At 37.0% G+C, this 22,700-nt stretch overlaps 1 protein-coding gene across 7 annotated transcripts; it reads left to right on the forward strand.

Annotated features, from left to right (window-relative positions):
* The first annotated feature begins 137 nt into the window (after positions 1 to 137).
* LOC106135054 (F-actin-uncapping protein LRRC16A) lies at positions 138 to 20,381 on the forward strand. 7 transcript variants are annotated; one of them, XR_009657057.1, is made up of 28 exons: positions 138 to 433; positions 570 to 667; positions 2,242 to 2,292; positions 3,257 to 3,365; positions 3,985 to 4,088; positions 5,232 to 5,344; positions 5,434 to 5,523; positions 6,073 to 6,338; positions 6,706 to 6,893; positions 7,378 to 7,455; positions 8,518 to 8,702; positions 8,957 to 9,108; positions 9,557 to 9,672; positions 9,787 to 9,858; positions 10,325 to 10,496; positions 12,032 to 12,167; positions 12,338 to 12,530; positions 12,767 to 12,885; positions 13,304 to 13,418; positions 14,916 to 15,090; positions 15,301 to 15,372; positions 15,536 to 15,698; positions 16,356 to 16,402; positions 16,660 to 16,752; positions 18,094 to 18,177; positions 18,862 to 18,991; positions 19,697 to 19,729; positions 19,858 to 20,381. XR_009657057.1 is itself a non-coding variant. In XM_060946394.1 (28 exons), exons 1-28 carry the CDS (start codon positions 373 to 375, stop codon positions 19,872 to 19,874), a joined length of 3,165 nt encoding a protein of 1,054 aa, XP_060802377.1. In that variant the 5' UTR covers positions 138 to 372; the 3' UTR covers positions 19,875 to 20,381. The 7 variants fall into 7 exon arrangements, 5 of the variants coding, with proteins under 5 accessions (XP_060802377.1, XP_060802378.1, XP_060802379.1 ...); XM_060946394.1 differs by having other exon boundaries at positions 18,862 to 18,924; XM_060946395.1 differs by lacking the exon at positions 18,862 to 18,991.
* The last annotated feature ends 2,319 nt before the right edge of the window (positions 20,382 to 22,700 follow it).

Raw genomic sequence — 22,700 nt, forward strand, 5'->3', positions numbered from 1 at the left:
TCCCGATTAACCCTGAACAATCAGTGGTTGTGACAAAATACTCCTGCCTCTTGATTGGTTAAATATTATAAGTCATGCAAATCATTGGCCTCTCAAAATGTAGCTCATCCTCATTTGCGAGCTTATTTGTTTCCTTGACACGCCTCTTCTGTTACTACGTGTTTTTTTAATCTGTATTGGTAATTTATCTATTGAGGTGTGTGTTGTGGTAATTGAAGGCGATTTTAGGTCAATAATTTTGAGTAAAATAATTAGAATGGCTTTAGTATTTTATTGCTACCGTGTTCTAAGTTGTCTTCGCTTTCAATAATGCATAACAAAACATGAAGTAAGCGTTATATTTATTTTAAATAAAAATATTTCGTCGGAGTAATGACACTAAAGAAAATTGCGAAAATGTCAATGAAATCGCAAATATCTACCGAATTGAGTGGTATGTTTTATTTACATTTATTTTTATAATGAAACATAGAATTGAAGCAATATGTACTAAGTATTTATTTATCAGTAATTATCAACAAAAGCGTTAATGTACAATTTAACTTACCGATGTACTTTTTTATTTACAGATAGTATAAGCAATGTTTTGGGTAAAAATGTTAAAATACTTTACAAATCTCTTATACGAATGGAATCTAGGGGTGATAAAGTGGACAACAAAGTATTGGTAAGTAAAATTGGATTAAAAAAATGCAGTTGAAATATTTTTGCATGTCACACAATATTTTTTTGGATTTTCCTATAAAAGTACTATTTTGATACTAGTATTTGTGGTAAGGAGTCAAGTACCTTGTTTGTATGATTTGATTTCAGTTATAAAATCGTCATACTCTTTTCTTGTTAAGTTGTGTAACATTGTAACTTCAAACATTATATCATACAGTTGCTACTAGTTTAACTGATTTAATTTCTAAGTTAGCATGGTATTTGTAACAAAACAACAATTGCTCACAATGAGAAACATATTTTTATCTGTGTTGATAATTTAAACTCATAACACCAATAGTATACATATATGTACAATGGTGTGAGTCATTTAGGTGTGTCTGCTTTGTGAATGCTATTACAGGAATAGTATGGGATGCATTACCTTGTGAGATAATGCAAGTTATTTTCAGTTGCTTTATAGTTATTAACATGTATTTTTATTTTTAGATTTAAATAATAATGTTTTCCTCTGCAATGTCTCAAAGTGATCCCATTTGGGTTGCTATTACCTTATTGTTAAAGTATTAATATTATAGATTGAAACTCTAGGCCCATATCATCATTATGATCTATAATCATCATTACCATATAAATACCTACCAAATTTTTGCAAAATCAGTTAATCTGTGTATTGTCAGCCGCCTTTGCTTTTTTATTACATAGGTACATACTTTTAATCAGGATTTTATCCCTATGAGACATATGAGGTAGACAGAGGAAATGGACTTGAATAAACTGTAAGGCTATATTCAGCTGTATGACTTGATGATGAGGTTGAGATTAAAATAGTAACAGATTGTTAGCTTATTGCCTATAAGAATCCCAATATTATTAGCCGTTCCCTTTTTAGGGGTCCATACCTAAAAAGTAAAAACAGAACCCTATTACTAACACAGCCTCCACTGTTTGTCTGTCTGTCACCAGGCTGTATTTCATAAACCATAATAGCTAGAAAGCTGAAATTTTCAAAAATTATGTATTTCTATTGCTGCTATAGCAACAAATACAATAATGAAAAAAAATATATATTTACATTTTTGTCTTTTTTGCCAAATCCATTTACAGCCTGCAGCCTACTCTTCATTACAGAACATGTAACATAACAACAAAATTTATTTTGTACATTAACTGGCTAGCCTTAGTGCCTCTGATAACTTAACTCTGAAATATCATGCAATGGTCAGTCCTAAAAAGTATATAGCACACAGTAATATATACCAGTTTTCATCAAAATCTCCAGTGATAAGGAGGCCTGTGGTGCTTATACACTTAGTATGCATGCACAAAAGTTTTAACATGAAATTGTGTTTTCACATAACAAGCTGCTATGCCCATAATGGAATAAAAGAGAAGGATAATTTTTTTTTATTAACACATAACAGAAAACAACTTCGTAGCAAAAACAGTTCTGGATTGTATCCCACAGAATGTGTTTGCGCAAAAAACAAACAGGGAAAAAGTTACATGCATTTAATACATTACATTTTCGGTGATTAAGATTTTATTTTAATGTTATTAATAAATTATTTTCAGGTTGTGACTGCCTATAGAATTTTTATCACCACCACAAAAGTTCCTACAAGGGTAATATTTCTATACATTATTAGATTTTTTATTTATTGTACTTCAAATTCTCTATTTTAAACCAGTTTTTCCATTGCCAAAACCTTGAAAATTGTATAAAAATTTTTTTTTTGTAAGTACTACTCACTCACCAAGTGCTACAAAACAGGATGATTGAATGGAGTAACAATAATAATGATTTTATCAGTCTTTGTGACAAGTCGAAGTCACACAGATCGAGCTAGCCCTAAAGTTCTAGCCTTGTGTTATGGGAATTGAACGATATTAAACATTATAATAAATATACTAGAGATAAAATTTAAAACTCGGTCCAACCAGAAAAAGTTTGATATTCCATCATGACCTGACTGGGGATCAAACCTGGGAGATATGGTTCTTGCAAGCACTATTCATATATAATGTAAACACTAAGCACATAACAGTATGTCAAGTTAGTTTTATCACTTGGCTGGTTTCGTGATATAAGATTTGAGACAGCATCGGTTTAATGACCTGCTAAAAGCAAATGAATTTTCTTTTGTGTTTGTACATACATATATTTCTTTTCATTACCAATAAGCCTACAATTTCGCAAGGTACACAATTCGAAAGTTTGATTTGTGTCCGCGAATGCCCCTAATTTACTGTGGCATCGGAACGTGAACGAATGGTTTTAGCAATCAATTGGAAAGTCTGACGACACAAATAAAGTGCTCCAAAAGCGTAAACCGAAGTGACATTTTGAATTACCATTAAATGGTATTGGATTGCATTTTTCGAAACAGGAAGCCACAGTGGAATTCTCTTTAATTTAATATAGTAACGCTACCTTTAAGTATTAGCCATAACGGTTCTAGGCAGAGTATAGAATAGAACCATCGCATATCCACATGGATGTCGTAGATTTGTGTGGTTTGTCCTCTTTATAGAATCTGATTTGAAATTAGAAAGAGGCGTGACTTTATGTATAAATCCTTATTTTCAGATCGACAATGGATTTCACCTGATGGAAATAGAGGCACTGGAAAGCAAAAAGCCCAATCACTTATCAATAACGCTTGTCCACGAACATAAGCCGGTGTCCATTCTAATAGGTATGTACAATTAAATGCAGCCATTGTTTCCTCTACGTTGACACCATTGACACAGAAACATTGATACCTATAAATTTTATATTCGTTCGCGAAAATAATTGACGATTTTAATGGTTTTTACTATTGTATTTAAAATTAGTTACGATTCGAGTACTTATTGTTTTTTGAGTAACTATACTTACGTGTATTATAACTATTTGCCGCAATGGTCCAGTGATAAGTCCTGTCCATTGGTAGGTCTTAATTTCAAATTTCAGAGATGACAATATTTCGGTGATCCTCGGTTATTCTTAACCGTGATATGTCAAACAGTCACCTGCTAAAATGTTATACATATTTTTTCATAGCAAATGTTCTCTCCTAGAGTTGTGTAGAGTTTTGCAGGTATATATCTACTGTACCAATACAATGACAGATGTTTAATTCCACTAGATAATAGGTACATTAGGTCCATCAAGATTAAAGTCACTTTGATTTCTTCCTATTGCCCGTAAATTAATTGAGCGACAAACCAGTTATTTCTGCTCTACTTTCGTAGTAGATTGTTTTATATGAATTAGATTACAATGAACAGTATCTCTCTACTTACAATCATTCAGTCATTTATTGTAATTTGTAGGCGAGGAAGGCTCATCCGAAGGCGTTATTAATGCAATGCACGCCATGATGGCGGCTTTTGACGATTTATTTCCCAATGTGGCCATGGAGGATATCATCTGCAAGGTCTGTATACCAATATGTACTATTTTATTTTACCCTTTTTAACCGCCTTTAAAAATGGTGGTTCACGGTTTGACCTGTATGTTTGCCCGCGATTATCTCGCGTTTCGCTGAACCGATTTTGATGCGAATTTCAGGAAAGTGTTTGTTAACGAAAGATATTTACAAAAAAGCGGTGTGTCACCGCACTGGACAAGTTATCCTCGTAAAATATTATTTTGAAAAACAGTTGATACCATAAGAACACATTTAACTTGGTTTTGTCCGCGACTTCGTACTTGTGGAATGCTGAAGTAATTTGAGCTGTCTCGCGTAGCCAATAATTAAAAGGATAAGACCACTCCATCTCTTTCCCATGGATGTCGCAAAAGGTGACTAAGGGATAGAGGCTTATACCTAAACTTGGGATTCTTCTTTTAGGCGATGGGCTACCAACCTATTACTAGTAGCTGCGAAACAGCTGAGCCCCTATCAGTCTTTCAAGACTGTTGGCTCTGTCTACCCTGCGATACTCGATATCCCGAGTGTATAGTGCCTTTATATATGTAAACCCCCTAATCTTTTTTTTTACGCCGGATGGCTGTTTGCTCATAGCAATAAAAGTAAAACTTTAATTGCAATTTACAACACTCACTTCGCACATTTCCCTTAATTCTCGGAACGAGGATAATAGACCGTAATATATTTAATTGACTGACGACTCAACTGCTTGTTTCAATTTGTTCAGGGAGACATCTGTTTATAAATCGTTATCACTAATCCAAATATCGCGACAATTATTTTGCCGGTTTCATATAATGGTTTTAAATATAAATTTAATTTTTCGTTGTGTTTACAAGTCAGCTGTAGGTACTGAAAACTCACAGCGAAAGAGAATATTCTTAAATATTTATCTATGATATAGTTTAAATAAACACTGTCTTAGGTATAAATAAAAATTTCATGAATTTTGAATGTTTGAGATAGTAGCCAGATATGTTTGAAGAAATTTCGTCTTGGGATAAATAAATTATGTCATCACTAATTTTTGTTTCCATACTCAAGTAGGTAGAGCCGAAAGTTAATCATTCTTGTAACCCGAGTTGTTGCGAGACTTCAGACTTAAGCAGAATTTGTAGTTTTTAAAATGTGTTAATATATTTTCAGGTGAATTTGCCTTTTCAACTGCAGCCTGTAAGCGGCACGAGGAAACATTCAACTTGTGGTGATTTTTCCAATCAATATGCAGCTATGTGTGATCTCTGCCAAACACCATTTAGGTATTTTTTTATATAAAAATTGCCTTATATCAACTATGTTTTATTTTTTGAAATGGAATACTGTATGTCAATGTCTTTTCTATTTTCAGGGCTGAAGTAGCCTGGGATATAGATACAATATATTTGGCCCATGATATCCGAATGTTACATCTAAAAGATTTTGATCATTTGGAACAGAGGTAAGAAGTCTTTTTCTCAAATTGTAAAGGTATCATCGAAAAAGGGATCATTTTTTTCTTATTCAGAAAAAAAATTGTACAGTTTGACAAATTGAAGCCTGTTAGATAATTTCTTTTTACCTTATATCTGAGTATTGTACATACATACATACATAAAATCACGCCTCTTTCCCGGAGGGGTAGGCAGAGACTACCTCTTTCCACTTGCCACGATCTCTGCATACTTCTTTCGCTTCGTCCACATTCATAACTCTCTTCATACAAGCTCGGCGGTGAGTATTGTAATATATTGTATATTGTACTATGAAGTATAAATAAATTAATATGGGTCTGGTTCCCCTACAAGGTTGCAGAGGTCATATAGGGCGTTAGTACCTTTGCATCAAAACATGGTAACATAGGGGGCAGGTGGCCTGGACTCCGCTCTAGAAAACTAAGGTTACAACTAACATTGTGAAGATGAAGACAGTTTCTCTTATGCTAAGGCATTGGTTTAGGAGAACGTTAACACACTTTTATATAATAGAATAAATTTATTTCCTCCACCAGAGACCTGATCCCGTTGATAATAGCGCTTCAGCACAACACGTGGTTCAAGGGCGTTTGCGGGGACGGGGTGCGGGCGGGGGGCGAGGCGTGGGAAAGCGTGTGTCGCCTTCTGCGATGTGCCTCACCCGCCCCGCAGAAACTAAGTTGGAGAGCTGCGGCACTTAGGCATGATCACGCTGCGAGACTGGGGCACGCGCTAGTGAGAGCCAGGCATCCGCCAGCTATGCACACTATTGATCTGTCGCAGAACCATATCGAGGATAAAGGTGAGTGTGCATCATGGTCATTTATGACCCAAGACGTGAAAATAGGTCATGAAAGAAACAAGAAGAAGGGCTCTGTCGGCTTTCTTCAAGACCGCACCGTTTCCGAGAGCACGATATTATACTCGTAGCTGGTTCAGATTTGGCTTTTATACCCCTTGTTCGCTTTGACGACTTTCGTAAAAAACAATATAATATTTTTTTTGGAAGTATAAAATACAAGTAGGTAATGCAATGTTTTTAGCATACTAGATAAAAATGCAGTGATATGTTTACAACCGACAAATTTGAAACCATAACAAACAATTACATCAGGATGAAATGCACACGTAATATTATGTATTTACAAACATTCGTATGTTTATTTCAGGTGCTATTAGTGTTTTAACTGGTCTGGCGAACAATACGGACGGTTTGCAGTACATCGCGCTCTCTCAGTGCGGCGTCACCGGCAAGACTGTGACGCACCTGGCTTCTATGCTGAACGACAACATGAACCATCTACAAACTTTGTCGCATTTGGATCTGTCCCATAATAATTTGAAGGATGATGTGCATGTGAGTATTATTGTTTGATTTTCTCTTTTTCTAAGTTTAGGGAGATTACGCCTTATTTTGCCCTATTGACTTTGCAAGTAGCAGAAATACTGAGCTTTGTTTTCAAACAAACTTGAGGAATCTAGCTAGAATTATGTTGTTTTAATATTAATAAATAAATAAATATAAATAAATATATACGGGACAAATTACACTGATTGAGTTAGCCTCGAAGTAAGTTCGAAACTTGTGTTACGAGATACTAACTCAACGATACTATATTTTATAATAAATACTTATATAGATAAACATCCAAGACCCAGGACAATCAGAAAAAGTTCTTTTCTCATCATGCCCTGACCGGGATTCGAACCCGGGACCTCCGGTGTCACAGACAAGCGTACTACCGCTGAGCCACAGAGGCCGCCAATAATCGATTAATAATCTAACAAGTGTATTCATTTTCACAATAAGATCTTTTTATAATAATCTTTCATTGTTACAGAACCTGTACAATTTTCTCGCTCAACCCAACGTTTTAACGCATTTAAATTTGACTAACACTGAAACTACGTTAGAAAATGTGAGTATTGATTTAAATTAACATATTTTCGTGTTCTTTGTGTAAATAAATTGTGTAAAGTGTGTAGTATGTAGTTCTCTCTTTCAGCTATTTTCGAAAGTAAATGTATTGTATTAAATTTTTAACGCGTTGGCAACGGTATCCCTCTTTTTCGCATAATATTTTTATCCTAATTTAATTTAGCATAACTAGTTATATTATATATAGGCAATATTTTTTTGGTATGGTATTTAATAATGGTGTTCTGTCATAATTTTTAATAAGCTTTAAGATAGGCTTTTCAATAAGCATAATTATAATTGTACAAAACCAAAAAAAGGGTCACATGCCCTTACCCTTTATTCTGGATCTGTACATCAAAAACATTAATAATAATTTCTGAAATCGCCATAATTACTAAACTAAATGGGATAAAATGAAAAAAAAATCTGAAGAAGGAAAAACCAAATTGTAACAGTAGCTTTGTTAGATTACTTTTGACCACCGCAAAGCGGAGCGAAGGAAGCGAGCGGAATTTACAATGTAGGTTAGAGGTTATAAATACAGGGTTTTATGACTGCAGCCAATAAAAAAAATAAAGGTTTAACAATTCTAATTAGGTTAGTTTTATCTACGAGTAAATCTTGTGAGCACATAACATGGAGCGAACTGATCTTAAAACTGTACAAAAAATACTAGGATAGGTTTGATATTGATATGTTTAAATATATTTATGCTTTATATATAATTTTATGCCGAAATAATTTTGCTTGGATACATAATGCTTCAAATAGTTATGCGTAAAACGTTATGCAATTTTATATTGTGCGTAACTATTATTATGATATACCTATAAAAGTATGCCATGTTAAATTTTGACATAAAAGTGTATGCATAAAAATCGGGAACCGTTGGCAACACTGCCGTGTAGCCCTGATTCCCTTTCTTCTGCAACGAGACCGGTTTCACGTCATTACGCTGAGAATTGTGAAGGAACTGGTCACCTCGTTTGATCGCGTTATCGCATTCTCTTGCATCGTTAAAGGTTTTTCTGTCCACCAAACGTCACTATGCGGTTTTCAGATGTGGGGAGCACTTCTCCGCGGGTGTGCGGCGCGTCTTTCGGTACTACGCGCTGGTCGCAACCCGTGGTCGGTGTCGCGGCGAGCCAAGGACCCGCCGCCCTCCTTCCGGCAGTTCTTCACCGCGTGCCTCGCGCTCACCGACCTCGACTTCTCCTACTGCAAGATGCCGCCCGACGCTCTCAAGTGAGTCTCAGAATCGGAACAATGTTTTCATGTTCGTGGTCGTGGTCGGTGTCGCGGCGAGCCAATGACATAAAGTTTGTAATAAGTAAAAGTTGATAAATTTGAATGAACTTTGTTAGATGATGTAAAACAATGATTTCGATAGGTATTTGTGGAAGAAGAATGGGAAGCCTTTGCCCAGCACAGGGACACAATAATCGGCTTAATATGTCTACCATTTATATTATACATGTCATATTTTTATTACATTTTAGGAGCTTACTCCTCGGGCTGGCGTGCAACGAAAGTGCAACTGGCGTTCAATTAAACCTCTCCGGCGTGCTATCATCATCGCAGGCCGCCCACGTGTTGGAGTCCTGCATACACGGCGTGAGGTGCCTGCAGTCGCTGGACTTGTCAGACAATAGTAAGTCTTCTTTACCATTGCTTCTATCTTCTTAGCGTAAATGTCTGTTACGTCCGAACCTCCCTTGAGAAGTGTTTGCATCCCGGGTTGCGTTTTTTGACCGTGATCCTGGATTGCATTATAAATCTGATATGAAGAGGCATTGTAATTGGCGTTTTTTACGCCCCCTCGGCTCTGTCGGCGTATTAAAAAGTATCCCGTTCCTGTGTTGTAAGCGCCCCTGCCTTTTGAGGGACATACATGTTGTATTTCGGATTCCTAAACCAAAAGTTTCAGCTGTACGTTACCATCAGCCCGTCAGTACTAGTATAACGAAAGAGTTTTATGTTGATCTTTTCTTGGTGGAAAGTTTTTTTAGTATCGGTAATTCAAGCCACTAATTTAAATTTTTCGCCGTTGTTTAATTTATGTAATTGAGTTTTGTTTAACGAATGGTTCATTTTTACAGGTATGGAATTTGAATTATCAGGAATAGTGAGAGCGATTGGCAAAAACCATTCAATTACCCATTTATCGTTAAGTAAACTGACTGGAAAGCGATCTTATGCTCCGCCTTTAATACAAGTAAGTGGCCGCCCCCAGCTGTTATTTTCTGATAAAATTTAATAAACTCGAATTGTTCATAGTCATATAAGCCAATAAGAAATGATATAATTGTGAAATTTGTTTATATTTCAGGCCTTAGTTCATGTGTTACAAGAACCGGACACTGCCTTGACTTCGTTAGACTTGAGTGATTGTAAATTAAAGGTAACATAATTATAGATCTACGCATTTTGTTTTGATATACATATTTCTTAATATCATAACTTTATAAGTATTAGGGATTCAGATTTTGATTGGAGATTGTTACAAGAGAAACTATTGCATTCGTGAATTCTTCAAGTCTGTGAAAACGAACTAATTTCTAAAAGAGCGTAGGCAAGGCAAGCTTGAGACCTTGCCAACATGACAAAACTTTAATGGCTTGTCAAAATTAAAAATTTAATAAACACTTCTTAATTTTGACATCACTCTTTTGTTTTTCACCATATAACAAGAAATCGGAAATACAAAGAAATTTGTTTGTAATATCTTTCTTTCCTAACACTTAGTTGGCAAATTAATGAAATGAATAATGTTACAAGAAAATAACTGAACAAAGATTACATAGATAGCTACCCACTGTATCTATGTAGGCTTTGAAAGTTAGTACATTAGCACATTTTTCCCTCAGGCTGATCTGTATGGGCTACTGAATGCGCTGGGCGGGGCCCGTCGCTTGCGTTCCCTGGACGTGGGCGGGAACATGGCCGGGGACGCCGGGGCCAGACTCCTGGCTAAAGCGCTGCAGTGCAACTGTACGCTACACACCCTGTATATAGACCGGAATGCCTTCAGTTTGCAAGGTAAACCTGTATAATATTGCGTTAAAAAATTAAGATGATTTTATATACTACTCTGTCAAGAAAGTAGCAGGAAAAGATCAATAATACACAAACTGTTTGTTATTCATCCAAATTTATTTTATCACCTTCAAAATATGCTCCTTTAGAAACGATACACTTACGCCAACGAATAATCCAATCATCAAAACATTTTTTAAACGCTGTTTCCGGAATTGAGGTCAGTTCTCGCCGCGAATTCTCTTTTATGTCTTCTACCGATCGAAAACGGGTGCCACGAAGTGGTAATTTGAGTTTAGGAAAAAGAAAAAAGTCGGCTGGAGCCATATCTGGTGAATATGGTGGTTGCTCGATGGTATTTGTTGAGTGTTTGGTTAAAAATTCGTTCACAATGATGGCCTTGTGCGAAGGTGCATTATCATGGTGCAAAATCCAAGAATTTTCTTTCCACAAATCTGGCCTTTTTCGTCGGATTTGCTCTCTTAAACGCCGCATAACACTCAAATAATATTCCTTATTTACCGTTTGACCTTCCGGCAAGAATTCCGAGTGCACAACACCGCGATAGTCAAAGAAAACAGTCAACATGACTTTGACTTTTGAACGACTTTGGCGTGGTTTTTTCGGTTTCGGTTCAGTTGGAAGGCGCCACTCCGAAGCTTGTTGACTAGTTTGCATGTCAAACTCGTCAACCCACGTCTCGTCACCAGTAACAATGCGTTTCATGAATGTTGGGTCGGAATTGACTCGTTCTAGCATGTCCTCAGCGACTCTCATGCGATTGAGTTTTTGAAAAAAATTCAGGTCTTTTGGGACTAGCCGAGCGGCAACATGTTTCATACCCAAATTATTAGTTAAAATGGTACGGATCGACTCGTGAGATACAGAAAGTTCGGTGGCTATCTCTCTCAAAGTTGAATGAGGATTTTCAGTCACTATTTCCTTCACTTTTGCGATGTTAACTTCAGTTGCAGACGTTGATGGCCTACCAGAGCGAGGCAAATCTTCCATCACATCTCGACCGCTTTTGAACGCTTTGTACCACTCATAAGCACGAGTTTTTGATAAAGTCGATTTACCGTAAGCCTTCTGTAACATTTTCAGTGACTCCGAACACGATATTCCATTGGCAATGCAAAATTTAAGACAAACTCTTTGTTCGATGTTTTTATCCATTATGAAATTAGCAATACACACTAGATATGATATAACTAAAAATAGCACTGTATTTAATGTAAACAACAGATGCAACTCAAACTCCGCGCCAAAATGGAAAACAGTTGTGCCAATCTAACAACAACAAAAAAAACAAAAATTTGAATTTGGAACCATAAATAAATAATCCATTCCCGATACTTTTCTGACTGAATGTATTAAGATTTTATATTATTTTTTTTGGCGGCCTCTGTGGCGCAGCGAAAACGCTTGTCTGTGACCTGTATCTGAATCTCAATTCCACCATGAAGCCGTACCATCTGAATGTGGTTCTCGTAAAAGATAAAGACGTGATTATTATGATGTATGTGATACGTTCCCAGGTCTGACGGACATCGCGACGGCGCTGCGGCGGTCGGTGAGCGTGCGGCGCGTGGAGTTCCCGGGCTGCGACGCGGCGTGCGGCGGCCGCGGCGCCAGCGAGCGCGTCGCCGTGCTGTGGCGCGAGCTGCACGAGAGGTATGCTGTTCGGTGACACTGTTTACCTATGATAAAGTCTACAATAGTATTTTATCTTACGAATATATATCTTATTTGTTCTACAGTCGTCTTGAAATGCATTACTCAACTACGAATTTTCATTTTGATGTAACTAAATGGAATAAAAAATATGTTTTGTTTTCTTCTAGATTGGCGAACAACAGCACGCCATCGCAAGCACACACGCTTCGCGCGCTCGCATTGGAACGCGCGTGGGCCGGAGGCGAAGCTGCAGCAGCTTTAGCGGCTCAAGCGGCCGCCGCACTGCCGCCGCAGCCGCTGCCTGCAGCGCTCGAGCGCGCCGCGGCCGCAGCTCACCATCTACTGCATCAGTACCTGCAGGTTTGTACAGTGCGCTTGAGCTGGTCTGTAGTATATACAGACATTCAATGCATCTATTCTACAATTGAAAATGAGGGTTCCAAGTTCGCATTCTCAAGATGTCATTACTTTGTCTCACTGTTTATCAAGTCGAGAAGACAGCAGAGTTAATCCAGCAACTACAGAGAACTACAACCTGACGATATAAATCATTGCAATCTTCAAAGACTGTCATTGATTCTAACATATACTTCCAGCGATGCGGCGAAGTGTTCGCGGCGATGGGCGGCGTCAACTCCAGCGGAGAGATCGTGTCGCTGCAAGCCGTTAGAGATGCAATGGCGCCTTGTTCTGGGACGCTACAAGATTTGCTCAAGTAAGGAAGATTTATTTATAATTTTTTCTTCTTTTGCAACCAATTTCGTCCACTGTGAGCCTGCTCCAATGTATTTTATCTATATGAGCTTGCGCGACTCGTTTACAACAGGAACCTCCTTTTGCTATTTCTACTTTAGTGATTACATCTCTCAAGCATTACGGCTCCATATTTCATCCTCCTGCCAGCCTATATTTAAAGTACATTAGCATACTTCAGTACACTTTAGACGCTCTTACGGTGAGGGAAACATCGTGTACGAACCCTGTGCATTCAGGCAACATAATGGACCACTATCGATCTAAAACAGGCTAGGTTCCCCTGCAAAGGTCCATGGTAAAAGGCATATCCCGGGCTAAAGCCGGGAGGTTGAAGACTTACTTTATCTTAATGAAATTAAAAACTGTGCCTGTTTCAGCTCGGCAGTGTCCCGGCTGGCGCTGGCCGCGTGCGACACGCTGGAGGGCGGCGACGGCGACGCGCACGCGGGCCCGCACGTGCCCGACCTGCTCACCGCCGTGGCCCACTCCGCGGTCAGTGTACGGCGCGACACATATATATATATACATACATATCGTCACGTCTTTATCCAATGCGGGGTAGACAGAGCCAACTTGAAAAGACTGAAAGGCTACGTTCAGCTGTTGTGCTTAATGATAGAATTGAGATTCAAATAGTGACAGGTTGCTAGCCCATCGCCTTAAAGAAGAATCCCAAGTTTATAAGCCTATACTTTAGTCGCCTTTTACGACATCCATGGGAAAGAGATGGAGTAGTCCTATTCTTTTTTGTATTGGTGCCGGGAACCACACGGCACATATATATATATATAATGTCACGTCTATATCCCTCGCGGGGTAGACAGTGCCAACTTGAAAAGACTGAAAGGCTACGTTCAGCTGTTGTGCTTTATGATAGAATTGAGATTATAATAGATAGATTTTTTTAACTGTCTTTCAACAAATTATTAACTAGACTGACTGAATTACTGATAAGGTAAGGGTTTTGCTAGATAAGTACTTACAGTAGTGCAAAATGTATACCAAAAAATTCAGTATCGATTTAATTGTCATGCACATTGTTTATTAACAAAACTTCATAATTTCACGCAACACAGAAATTGGATTATTTGAACTTGGTAAGTATATTTTTACGGTTTCATTGGTCGATGGCATTTATCTAACATAAATGCCATCGACGTCTTTGTGGTTGTTTAAGACTCAAATTTTGTGGGCAACGTTCGTTGGTCAACGTTGAGTAAGAAAACTGCTTAAAAAGAAACCTGCTAAAAAAAAAGGATATCATATCACAATAATTGTCCAATTTTAATCAGCTTGAAGAGTAAAACTAGACGAGTCTAATTTTGAAAAATCTTATTTTGTTTTATGCAAAAGCTTCCATTCATTTTTATTGACATGTGGTCTTATTTAAAAGAATGCAGAAGGTAATCAGCTACTTTTACCAAAAGTACGCCCCGCTTTACTTATAAGACTATTTTACACGTGTTATATATCCTGACATCCGTCATATGAAACCGTCATTTTGTGGTTCTCTCAAAGATGGACGCCCGATAAACTGGAGTAAACACTAATTTTTTTTTTATTTCAACTCATGGCCGTCGTATTCATTATACGTATATATATGTATTCTATATTCTATTTAACCCCCGACGGAAAAAGAGTGGTGTCATAAGTTTGACGTGTCGGTCTCTTTTTGTGGGATCATAGCTCACAAACGGATGAAGCGATTTCAACTTAGTTTTTTTTAAATTACGTGATTTGCGTGCGAGTGTTCTCGGACATGTTTAATCAAAATCGGTTGAGTCATTTAAATGTTGTGGGAATCGAAAGTGGTGAAGGGAGAACGAATGTCGGCGAATAAACTCGAGTGAAAGCGCATTGATAAAGAATGTTGATGATTTAATCGAGAGTGTTCTTAGCTTAACCCCCGGTGAAAAAAAGAGATGTGTTATTAGTAAAATTGGTGTTGGGGTATATTTTTATTTTTAAATATAATTTAATTCTGTACAGGCCACACCGTTGGGTTGTCGTCGTCGCGAGCGCGGTACCCGCCGCGTTCGCCCTAAATCTGTAGCGGAGCAGCAGTGCAGCAGCAACGAGATGCTGTCGCTGCCGCCGCTGCACGCGGAGGCCGCGGACGCGCTCGCCGACCTCCCCGCGCACACGCTGCGGCACCTCGTCAAAGGTTGGTAGCGGAGTGATGCGGCCACTCACTATGAACAGCAGTGCAGCAGATATAAGGTGCTGTCGTGCTTTCACCTTATCAGACGATTGGTTTGTAGCGGATTGGTGATTCTAATAAGCGAGATCGTTAAATAGAAAACTATAACTGTAAGTTCAATTTGAGATTACCTGCTCCGTTCTAATTTAATAAAATATAATCTTTTTATTACAGGTCGACCACGTCGCACGAAGACTAGAGCGCCAACACGACCGATCACAGATCAATCACAAGACATAGATGAAGGTTCTCAAATACGTATAATTCGATCATTAAATAAAACATCCAGCCGGCAACAAACGAACGTTCAAATCAATTTCAAAATTCCAATTTCAAAATTTGTATTTCAAAAATTCAACATAGCTTTATGATATTCTCGTTTCATATAGAAGTGTAATCATTCCCGCAGGCCTGGAAGAGTTCTGGCGCACATGCCGCACGCCGCCGGGCAGCGAGGAGGCGTCGCTGTCGGCGCGCACGCCGCTCACGTCGCGCTCGCTGCACTCGCTGTCGTCGCTGGCGTCGCCGTCGCCGCTCCGGCACTCGCCCACGCTGCAGCGAGACGACACTATGTACGTCACATTATTATTATTTTTTTGCCAAGGACCTGGTTTTCGTAATTGGTCTGCTCTCACTATTGTGTAAAGGGATTTGATACGTGATATTGCTTGCTCTAGTACACATCAGTATTGTAACAACAGACACTTGGGGTCTATCACTTCAATCAGCAGAACAATAACAGCTGTTGTGTTGCCTGCAGAACACGATCACGACTTGTTCCTAAATCGGGTTTATTTCCATTACGCCTGGTCACCTAGCATCACCAAATAAAGGGCGCCTGGCCATGGACACAGCGTAAATGGCGAAGCGAAAATCCAAGAGTTGCGTTTTACCGACCACATCAATCTCCGTTCAAGAAGCTCCGGACGAGGCCGGACTGCAGTAACCAGCGGGGTTTTATACGAACGTTGACAATACATGTTTTATTTTCCGTCTCTCTTTTACACTTTGAAATTAAACAGAAAGAGAAAGAAGTATATGCCTTGTCTTCAACTCGATGTTCGTGAATAGAAACAAAGCCGACAGACCTAAGCACCCACATCCCGCCGTAATATATTTATTAAAAAAATTATATGGAGCGTGAGATGACCCACCATCAAAGCTCTAAACGTGGAACTATGCTATTTCTGAATCGTATATCACGCTTATATTATTCATTCCTGTTTCAGGTATAGCGTTACATCTGGTGAAAGCACACCCGTATTATTAGAATGTGGTGAGTATAATATTCATCGATGGTTAACTTGTCACATACAAAAAATGTACAGAATTCAGCGACATCCTGGGTTGATTCCATGTAAATATAACCAACCATGGATATATTTTAGCGTATCCTTCCATCTCTTTCCGGTTGGTATATTTAGAAAGAGATGATAAAATGAAATGGCTGTCTCTTTCCAATCCTTTTTTTCCATTCTGATATTTTTTTTAGTTGGTTGGTTCTATATTTGACGTTTTTCGCTTTTATTACAGAGGTGTCGCGGTGCAAGTCTTCCGACAACGTGGGAGTGAAGCCGGCGACCACGCCGCCCCCGTCACGGTCTTCCGACAACGTCAACACCATGGGTGAGTAGCATGGCACTGTACCCGCCGCCCGCACTGCGGACGTAGAGTTGAGAATTGTGGCAAGTTCTGGATGGTAAATGTTGATTGTCGGGATAGCATCGATATAGTAAATAATGAGTGGGTGACTGGTGGATAAAAATACTACGAAGCAAAGATCTCTGGTGAGGTAGACTAAATTAAGAAAAAATACTAAGTTGTTTTTGATACTACTTAGCATTTCTTGTCATGTGACACCATTCACGGGTTCTCGTTCTCTCTACGCTGTTTTAGAATAATGTGAAGTATAATTACACCTACCTCAAATACAAATGAGCATTTTGCTGATCTTACGAACGAATTTTCCATCGATGATTTTGACTCACACACAAGAGAAGACTGCTTCAAAATAAAATGATTAATTACTAACTAGCCAGCATCTCTGTACAATCCTTTTACTATGTCACGCTGACAATAAACATTTTCCCTCTGTGATAGGAAAGAACAATTTTCTACTCTACACATAGCTGATTACCCCCAGCTTAGCTGCCCTTGTGGTCGTGCAATCACAGCATTTGTTATGTAACACGGCTTAATGTTTGTGCCAAGTGGCGCGCTTAAAATGCGCTTCATTGTGGAAACTAATTGTGATACAATAATATGCGTGTAACCGTACAAATGTATTGTCATTGTCTCAATATAAAATATATTAAGAGTTATTTTCAGAAATTGTGACGAAATTCAAATTCCAATGTATCTCGCAGCATACAGTTGAATTCTATGTATCACTTGTTGTCGTCAAAATGTCGTGAAATATTTTTTAATTGTATAAAAATGTTTCCAGAGTTTTTTTAAATACGCTTACATATTATTGTACCATACCGTGACTTGGGAGTGGTGCTAAACGCTAAACCATCGATCATGCATTATCATCAAAAACTTAGGTTTTAATAATCAAAGTGCCTGAAACCTTGCCAATCATAATATTGGAATTCCTTAAATAACAGGCAGCGTATATCTGTCTGTATGCGGCTTTGTTATCTTTTTAAAACTAGTTTTTTTAGTCTTTATGTTAATGTAGCTCTACCGACACGTAGCACAATAGTTTTCTTATATTTTTTTATAAAAACTTAAGAAGCTGGTGCAAACCATTGATTTCTCATGAACGTAATAATTTACTACGTTTACGTATGATGCCAGAATAATAATAAAGGTGTGAAAATATACCTATTAGTAGACATGTGAAATATCCCCAAAGAAAACTGATCGAAATTTTAAACAACGGTTCTGTTCTATAAACAAATAAGCTTTAATATCAGCTGTGTTTGTACCTGTGTGTGCGTGTAACTAGTGTGTGTACTGTAGGCAACGGATGCGCACGCGCCGCCGGCAAGGCGAGGCCCTGGTCCGTCGCCGGGCTCAACCCCGACTCCACAGCCTGCACCACAGGTAATGCATGTGTAGATCGATATAAATGTATCTGAGTGAGAGGACGATTCAGGGTGAGATTTGAATTTCTTATGAAGGTATTATTCATGAGCATTGTCATTGAGCCGAGATATTTCGGCCATAGGTGGCGATAGCTTCGATGGGTTACTTATAAGTAAGCTTATTCTGTGATACGAGTATAAAAAACTCCGTAATCGTTTTCTTATTAATTGCATACAAATGTAAATTCAATCATAATTATTTTTTAATTTTGTTTTAAACATTTGTTAGTATATTTTAAATCAAAGACAGAATAAAAATTGTTTAACAATTCTTTTGTAATCTACTAACACAATTTTTACTTCCTAATGATTGCTTCATGCAATTTGGAGAATACTAACTGCCAAATAAGGAGTAAAGGCGAACCAGCAGTATGATACAGAATTTACCTGCATTGCCTTAACTTTATTTATATTCCTTATCCACACTCATCATAATTCTTGCCACGAATTCAGGCGTTCCTCACACGCAATATTTTACTTTATTAGAAAGACAAACAGCAATATATGTACAATATGTGACAAAAATAGGTTCAAGTTTTTACCGCGCATCACTGTTCCGTAACGATGTCGTATTTGGCAGTTGGTTTAGGCACGTGTGTAACTCGTATGTACCTAACCCTGACGATGTGGTGGTGGTCTACAGAAGGCGTGGAGGCGTGCGTCGGCGGCAGCATAGTGGGCATCACGCCGGGCGCCGCACTAACCAGTAACCAACTTTCTGACGCTATTCTGTACTGAATTAGCCGCTAGTCCATGTGCAAAGCTATTTATAGGTAAAACTGGCTTGATGCTTATGCTATTTTTGTGTTACTAAATGTTGTTATCAACGCTACGGTACATTAAGTCCAATAAATAAAATACCTTAAATTATACTGTATGTCTATGTAAGCCCGACACGTTCAATAGATTTACGGTAATCCGGCAAACCCTTTGTCATATAGAGTAGTTCCGACCACAAAATAGAGAATTAAGTTATTTTTTTTAGTTTTTTAATGCTAAGTTCTGCCCGTCATTCTATTTTTTTGTAGAGATCGAAGTAGTTGTATGTAATATTGTAAATTATTTAATTATTTAACACTTAACTTTGGAGCACCTTGCATCTGTACAGTCTGCTTCATATCTTCTCATACTCGGGTTAATTAATTGTTGAAAAAAAAATGTGGTAGTAGCATGTTTACACAGTCACGCCATCTAAATTCTTTTAGACCGACTGTACCGAAGATGTGTCATAGAAAATAATTGTATGTTCAGTTTTGGTAAAACATGTCCCAAAAAAAATCACCTTAGTACCACAGTTAGTAGAATTATTTATTCATATAAACTTTCTGTGCAAAATAAATGCATATCGCATGAAAATGTACAATAACTGCATGTTTAATGAATACTGTTCTTGCACACTTTCACAGTTCGTCGTAAATAGCCTACGAATGTCAAAAATAATAGTTTATTCTAATATTTTGTACCCTTCTTTTTCTCAGGCTCAATGTTGCGAGATCATCCATTAACTCCTGGTAAGCATAAACATTAATTTAATAAAAATATTGAATAAACTGCAGTTATCATTGAGAGGTGCAGTTTTAGTAGAAGACATTATTTCTGTTGTGGTTTAATATATTTTCAATTTTTTCATCTTTTTCAGAAGGCGCTGAAGCTTAGGCTAGCAGCTACTTGCGCAGTCCAGCAAAGTGATAAGATGAGCAGGGTTAAATGTCCAGATATTTCACTAAACGGATTTTATTATCGGATGCTCACTATTGTGCCAGTTAAGATTTTAACTTTTAGCAGTAAAATAGTTACTGGTTAGTATTCTTAGAGTATAAAACGCCATTTTAGTTATTACTACTACTAACTTACGGTTAATTTTTGACATAAATTGAGAATGAATTGTTGGTAAGCCGTCATAATAATTCAACATATTTGTAGAATTACGAAGTTTATAAAGTGTAATAATCCTTTCTATTTACTGTGATTTGTTTAGTATTATACATACCTATATTGGATTTATTTAGTCACTAATATTATTAAAGTTGTGTTTATCAATTTGCAGTGGTCATTATAAGATAGACCACTGTGCCAATTATGTATTTTAGTTTTACTTGAAAAAATGATTTATTTTTGAACAACCCGATTCATGAACATTTCTAAAATAAAGGTATATATATATATTATCAGATTTGATTTGATTGGTCTTACCTAGTCATGTTATGAAGGCCTATTTTTACGCACAATTCCCTCTATGGTATTATATAAGTGTAAAAAGCATTTTTAAAATTTCAATGACAGATATCTTCCACTTTAACATTCCTTTTCTTGTAAATTAGGAAATGGATTAAAAATAATTAACAAGTGTGATTTTTAAAATGAAGTTCAAAATGTAAGGTGAATTTTAGAATAGCATCTTTCTCAGTGATGTAATGTTCAATTTTACGATATTGTGGTATGTATTGTATATGTAGAAGATGCCCCATAAATTTTAAGTGTTCATTAGAGTAACTAATTGTAAAGGTTTCGTTCATTTACCTATTAAATATTTCGTTTAATTGGAATTTCTCATTGTAAATTTACTGATTATAAGTAGATGTATAGTATATATGGCTAAAATTATTTCATAGTATTTTTATATTCATTCCAATTTAGTTAATCTTACCTGCTCTTTGGTACCAGACTGATTTTAAGGTACTTTTATTTATGGTGCAATTTATTCTAGAGCGTTGTGATAATCTGTTTTAAATTACATACAACAATATACAGCATTTATTGTTTTATTTCTATTCCTTCTCTTTTAAGTATATATAGAATGGAATTAGGATAGGAACTGAAGTGGAATTCACAAGTGAGAAGTTAAAATTCAAAATTTTGGACACATTGAATATATTTAACAGATAAAAAAATATTTACAGCTTATTCTTCTATGAGGACAATTCGAAATAATACATAATAATATATAGAATCTCCAAAAGCCACAAGTATATCTTGTAGACGGTCGTCATCGCGTTGGAATACTGACGACATAGAAGACATTTTTCCGACATTTTTTATACAATTTAAATGCAAGAATTCGGTAATTATTACCGATATTATTTATGGAAATTTGCATAGCTGTAACCAGTTAAGAATGGCAGGTTGTAAGACCACGTACATATGAATGTACGTTTACCAAAACAAACACTTTCAAATGCCAATCTCACTCGACAGACAGCAATAGTTTATCGCTCCAAATCATCTTACATTGATATCTTTTATGATTCAGAAAATTAAAAATCGACATAAAAAGCGTTGTTTCTAAATAAACGTTAAATAAATAATTTAACACCAATAACGCTGATATTCGCCCTGGTCAAAATACCTAATTGCCAAAGTCTTAACATTATAACAATAATTACGCTATGTTCAGTCAAAATAATAAATTCATTGGCATACCACTAAACAGTACAGAAAAATAGTAATTGTAATGGAAAATGACGTTAGAAATATTTGTAAATTATGAAATATAATAGTATCAGGCACCAGGGAGAAATTTCAAATGCAACTCCAATTGATACAGTAAATAGATATCTGTTAAATTACCCAGTAATTTCGGGTACAATGAGCATTTAGTTATATGGATTTATATGATACATACTCGTACATACGTACCAATACCAATGTTGGCTTAGGCTATGGTTTCCACTTGCTACGATAATTACAGACCTCTTTTCAAGCATATTTGACGATTCCGGGTACTACAACATCCCCTTTTTTAAATTCGTAATTTGGTCATAAGTTCGACGAGGTTTGTCCTGTCCCACGTTTACAGTTAGTTCTTCCTTGTAAAAAGAAATAGGACCCTTCAACAAAGTAAACACAAGAAGGGGTTTTCTTAAGAAAAAGACCAATGGAACACATTAAATTCAGGTTCTTAAACCATCAGCTAGGTATATGGTAAAAAAACGCATCTCACAAGCCGCCTACAAGCACAGGTTTAAACACGTCTCACTTGTGGATCAAGTAAAAAACGGATATCTAGGTTCCTGCCGTAGCTTGAACCACAAGTGAGTACTGAGAAGTCAACAGCCGAGGGTGGACGCCGGGCGATCATTGGTTACAATTCAGAAACGTAGGTGGCGCTAGCTGACAAGCAATTAAGAGGAGTAGAAATGAGTTAGCGCTAGCTGACAAGCAATTAAGAGGAGTAGAAATGAGTTACAAGGGTGTTATCTCACTTGTGTTTCAAGCATTAGCACGGACACCTAAATAGAAAAGTTTATAATCTTAAAAAACTCATAATGTCAGTCCCCGGTACCTCACACAATATGAAAACATTAACAAGATAAGACAGATTAAAATAAATATTTTTTTTTTTGGTTATGTTAATGACTTCACTAAAAAATTAAGTTTCTGCAAAAGCTATGACCTGAAATTTTTAGTTACTGCTAAAATTCAACAATCTGACATTTCTAGTTTCATATTTCGCCAAAACCATAATAATAAAAAAAATATATA

Source organism: Amyelois transitella, chromosome 11, assembly GCF_032362555.1.
Source record: "Amyelois transitella isolate CPQ chromosome 11, ilAmyTran1.1, whole genome shotgun sequence".
NCBI classification, from domain to species: domain Eukaryota; kingdom Metazoa; phylum Arthropoda; class Insecta; order Lepidoptera; family Pyralidae; genus Amyelois; species Amyelois transitella.

Bases quoted from the DNA above. Each gene is read 5' to 3' on its own strand.
- LOC106135054 (XM_060946394.1), top strand. From the start codon at position 373: ATGACACTAAAGAAAATTGCGAAAATGTCAATGAAATCGCAAATATCT. The intron at 12,168-12,337 runs GTATGCTGTTCG...GTTTTCTTCTAG, and splicing joins TGGCGCGAGCTGCACGAGAG to ATTGGCGAACAACAGCACGC. The intron at 16,403-16,659 runs GTGAGTATAATA...CTTTTATTACAG, and splicing joins ACCCGTATTATTAGAATGTG to AGGTGTCGCGGTGCAAGTCT.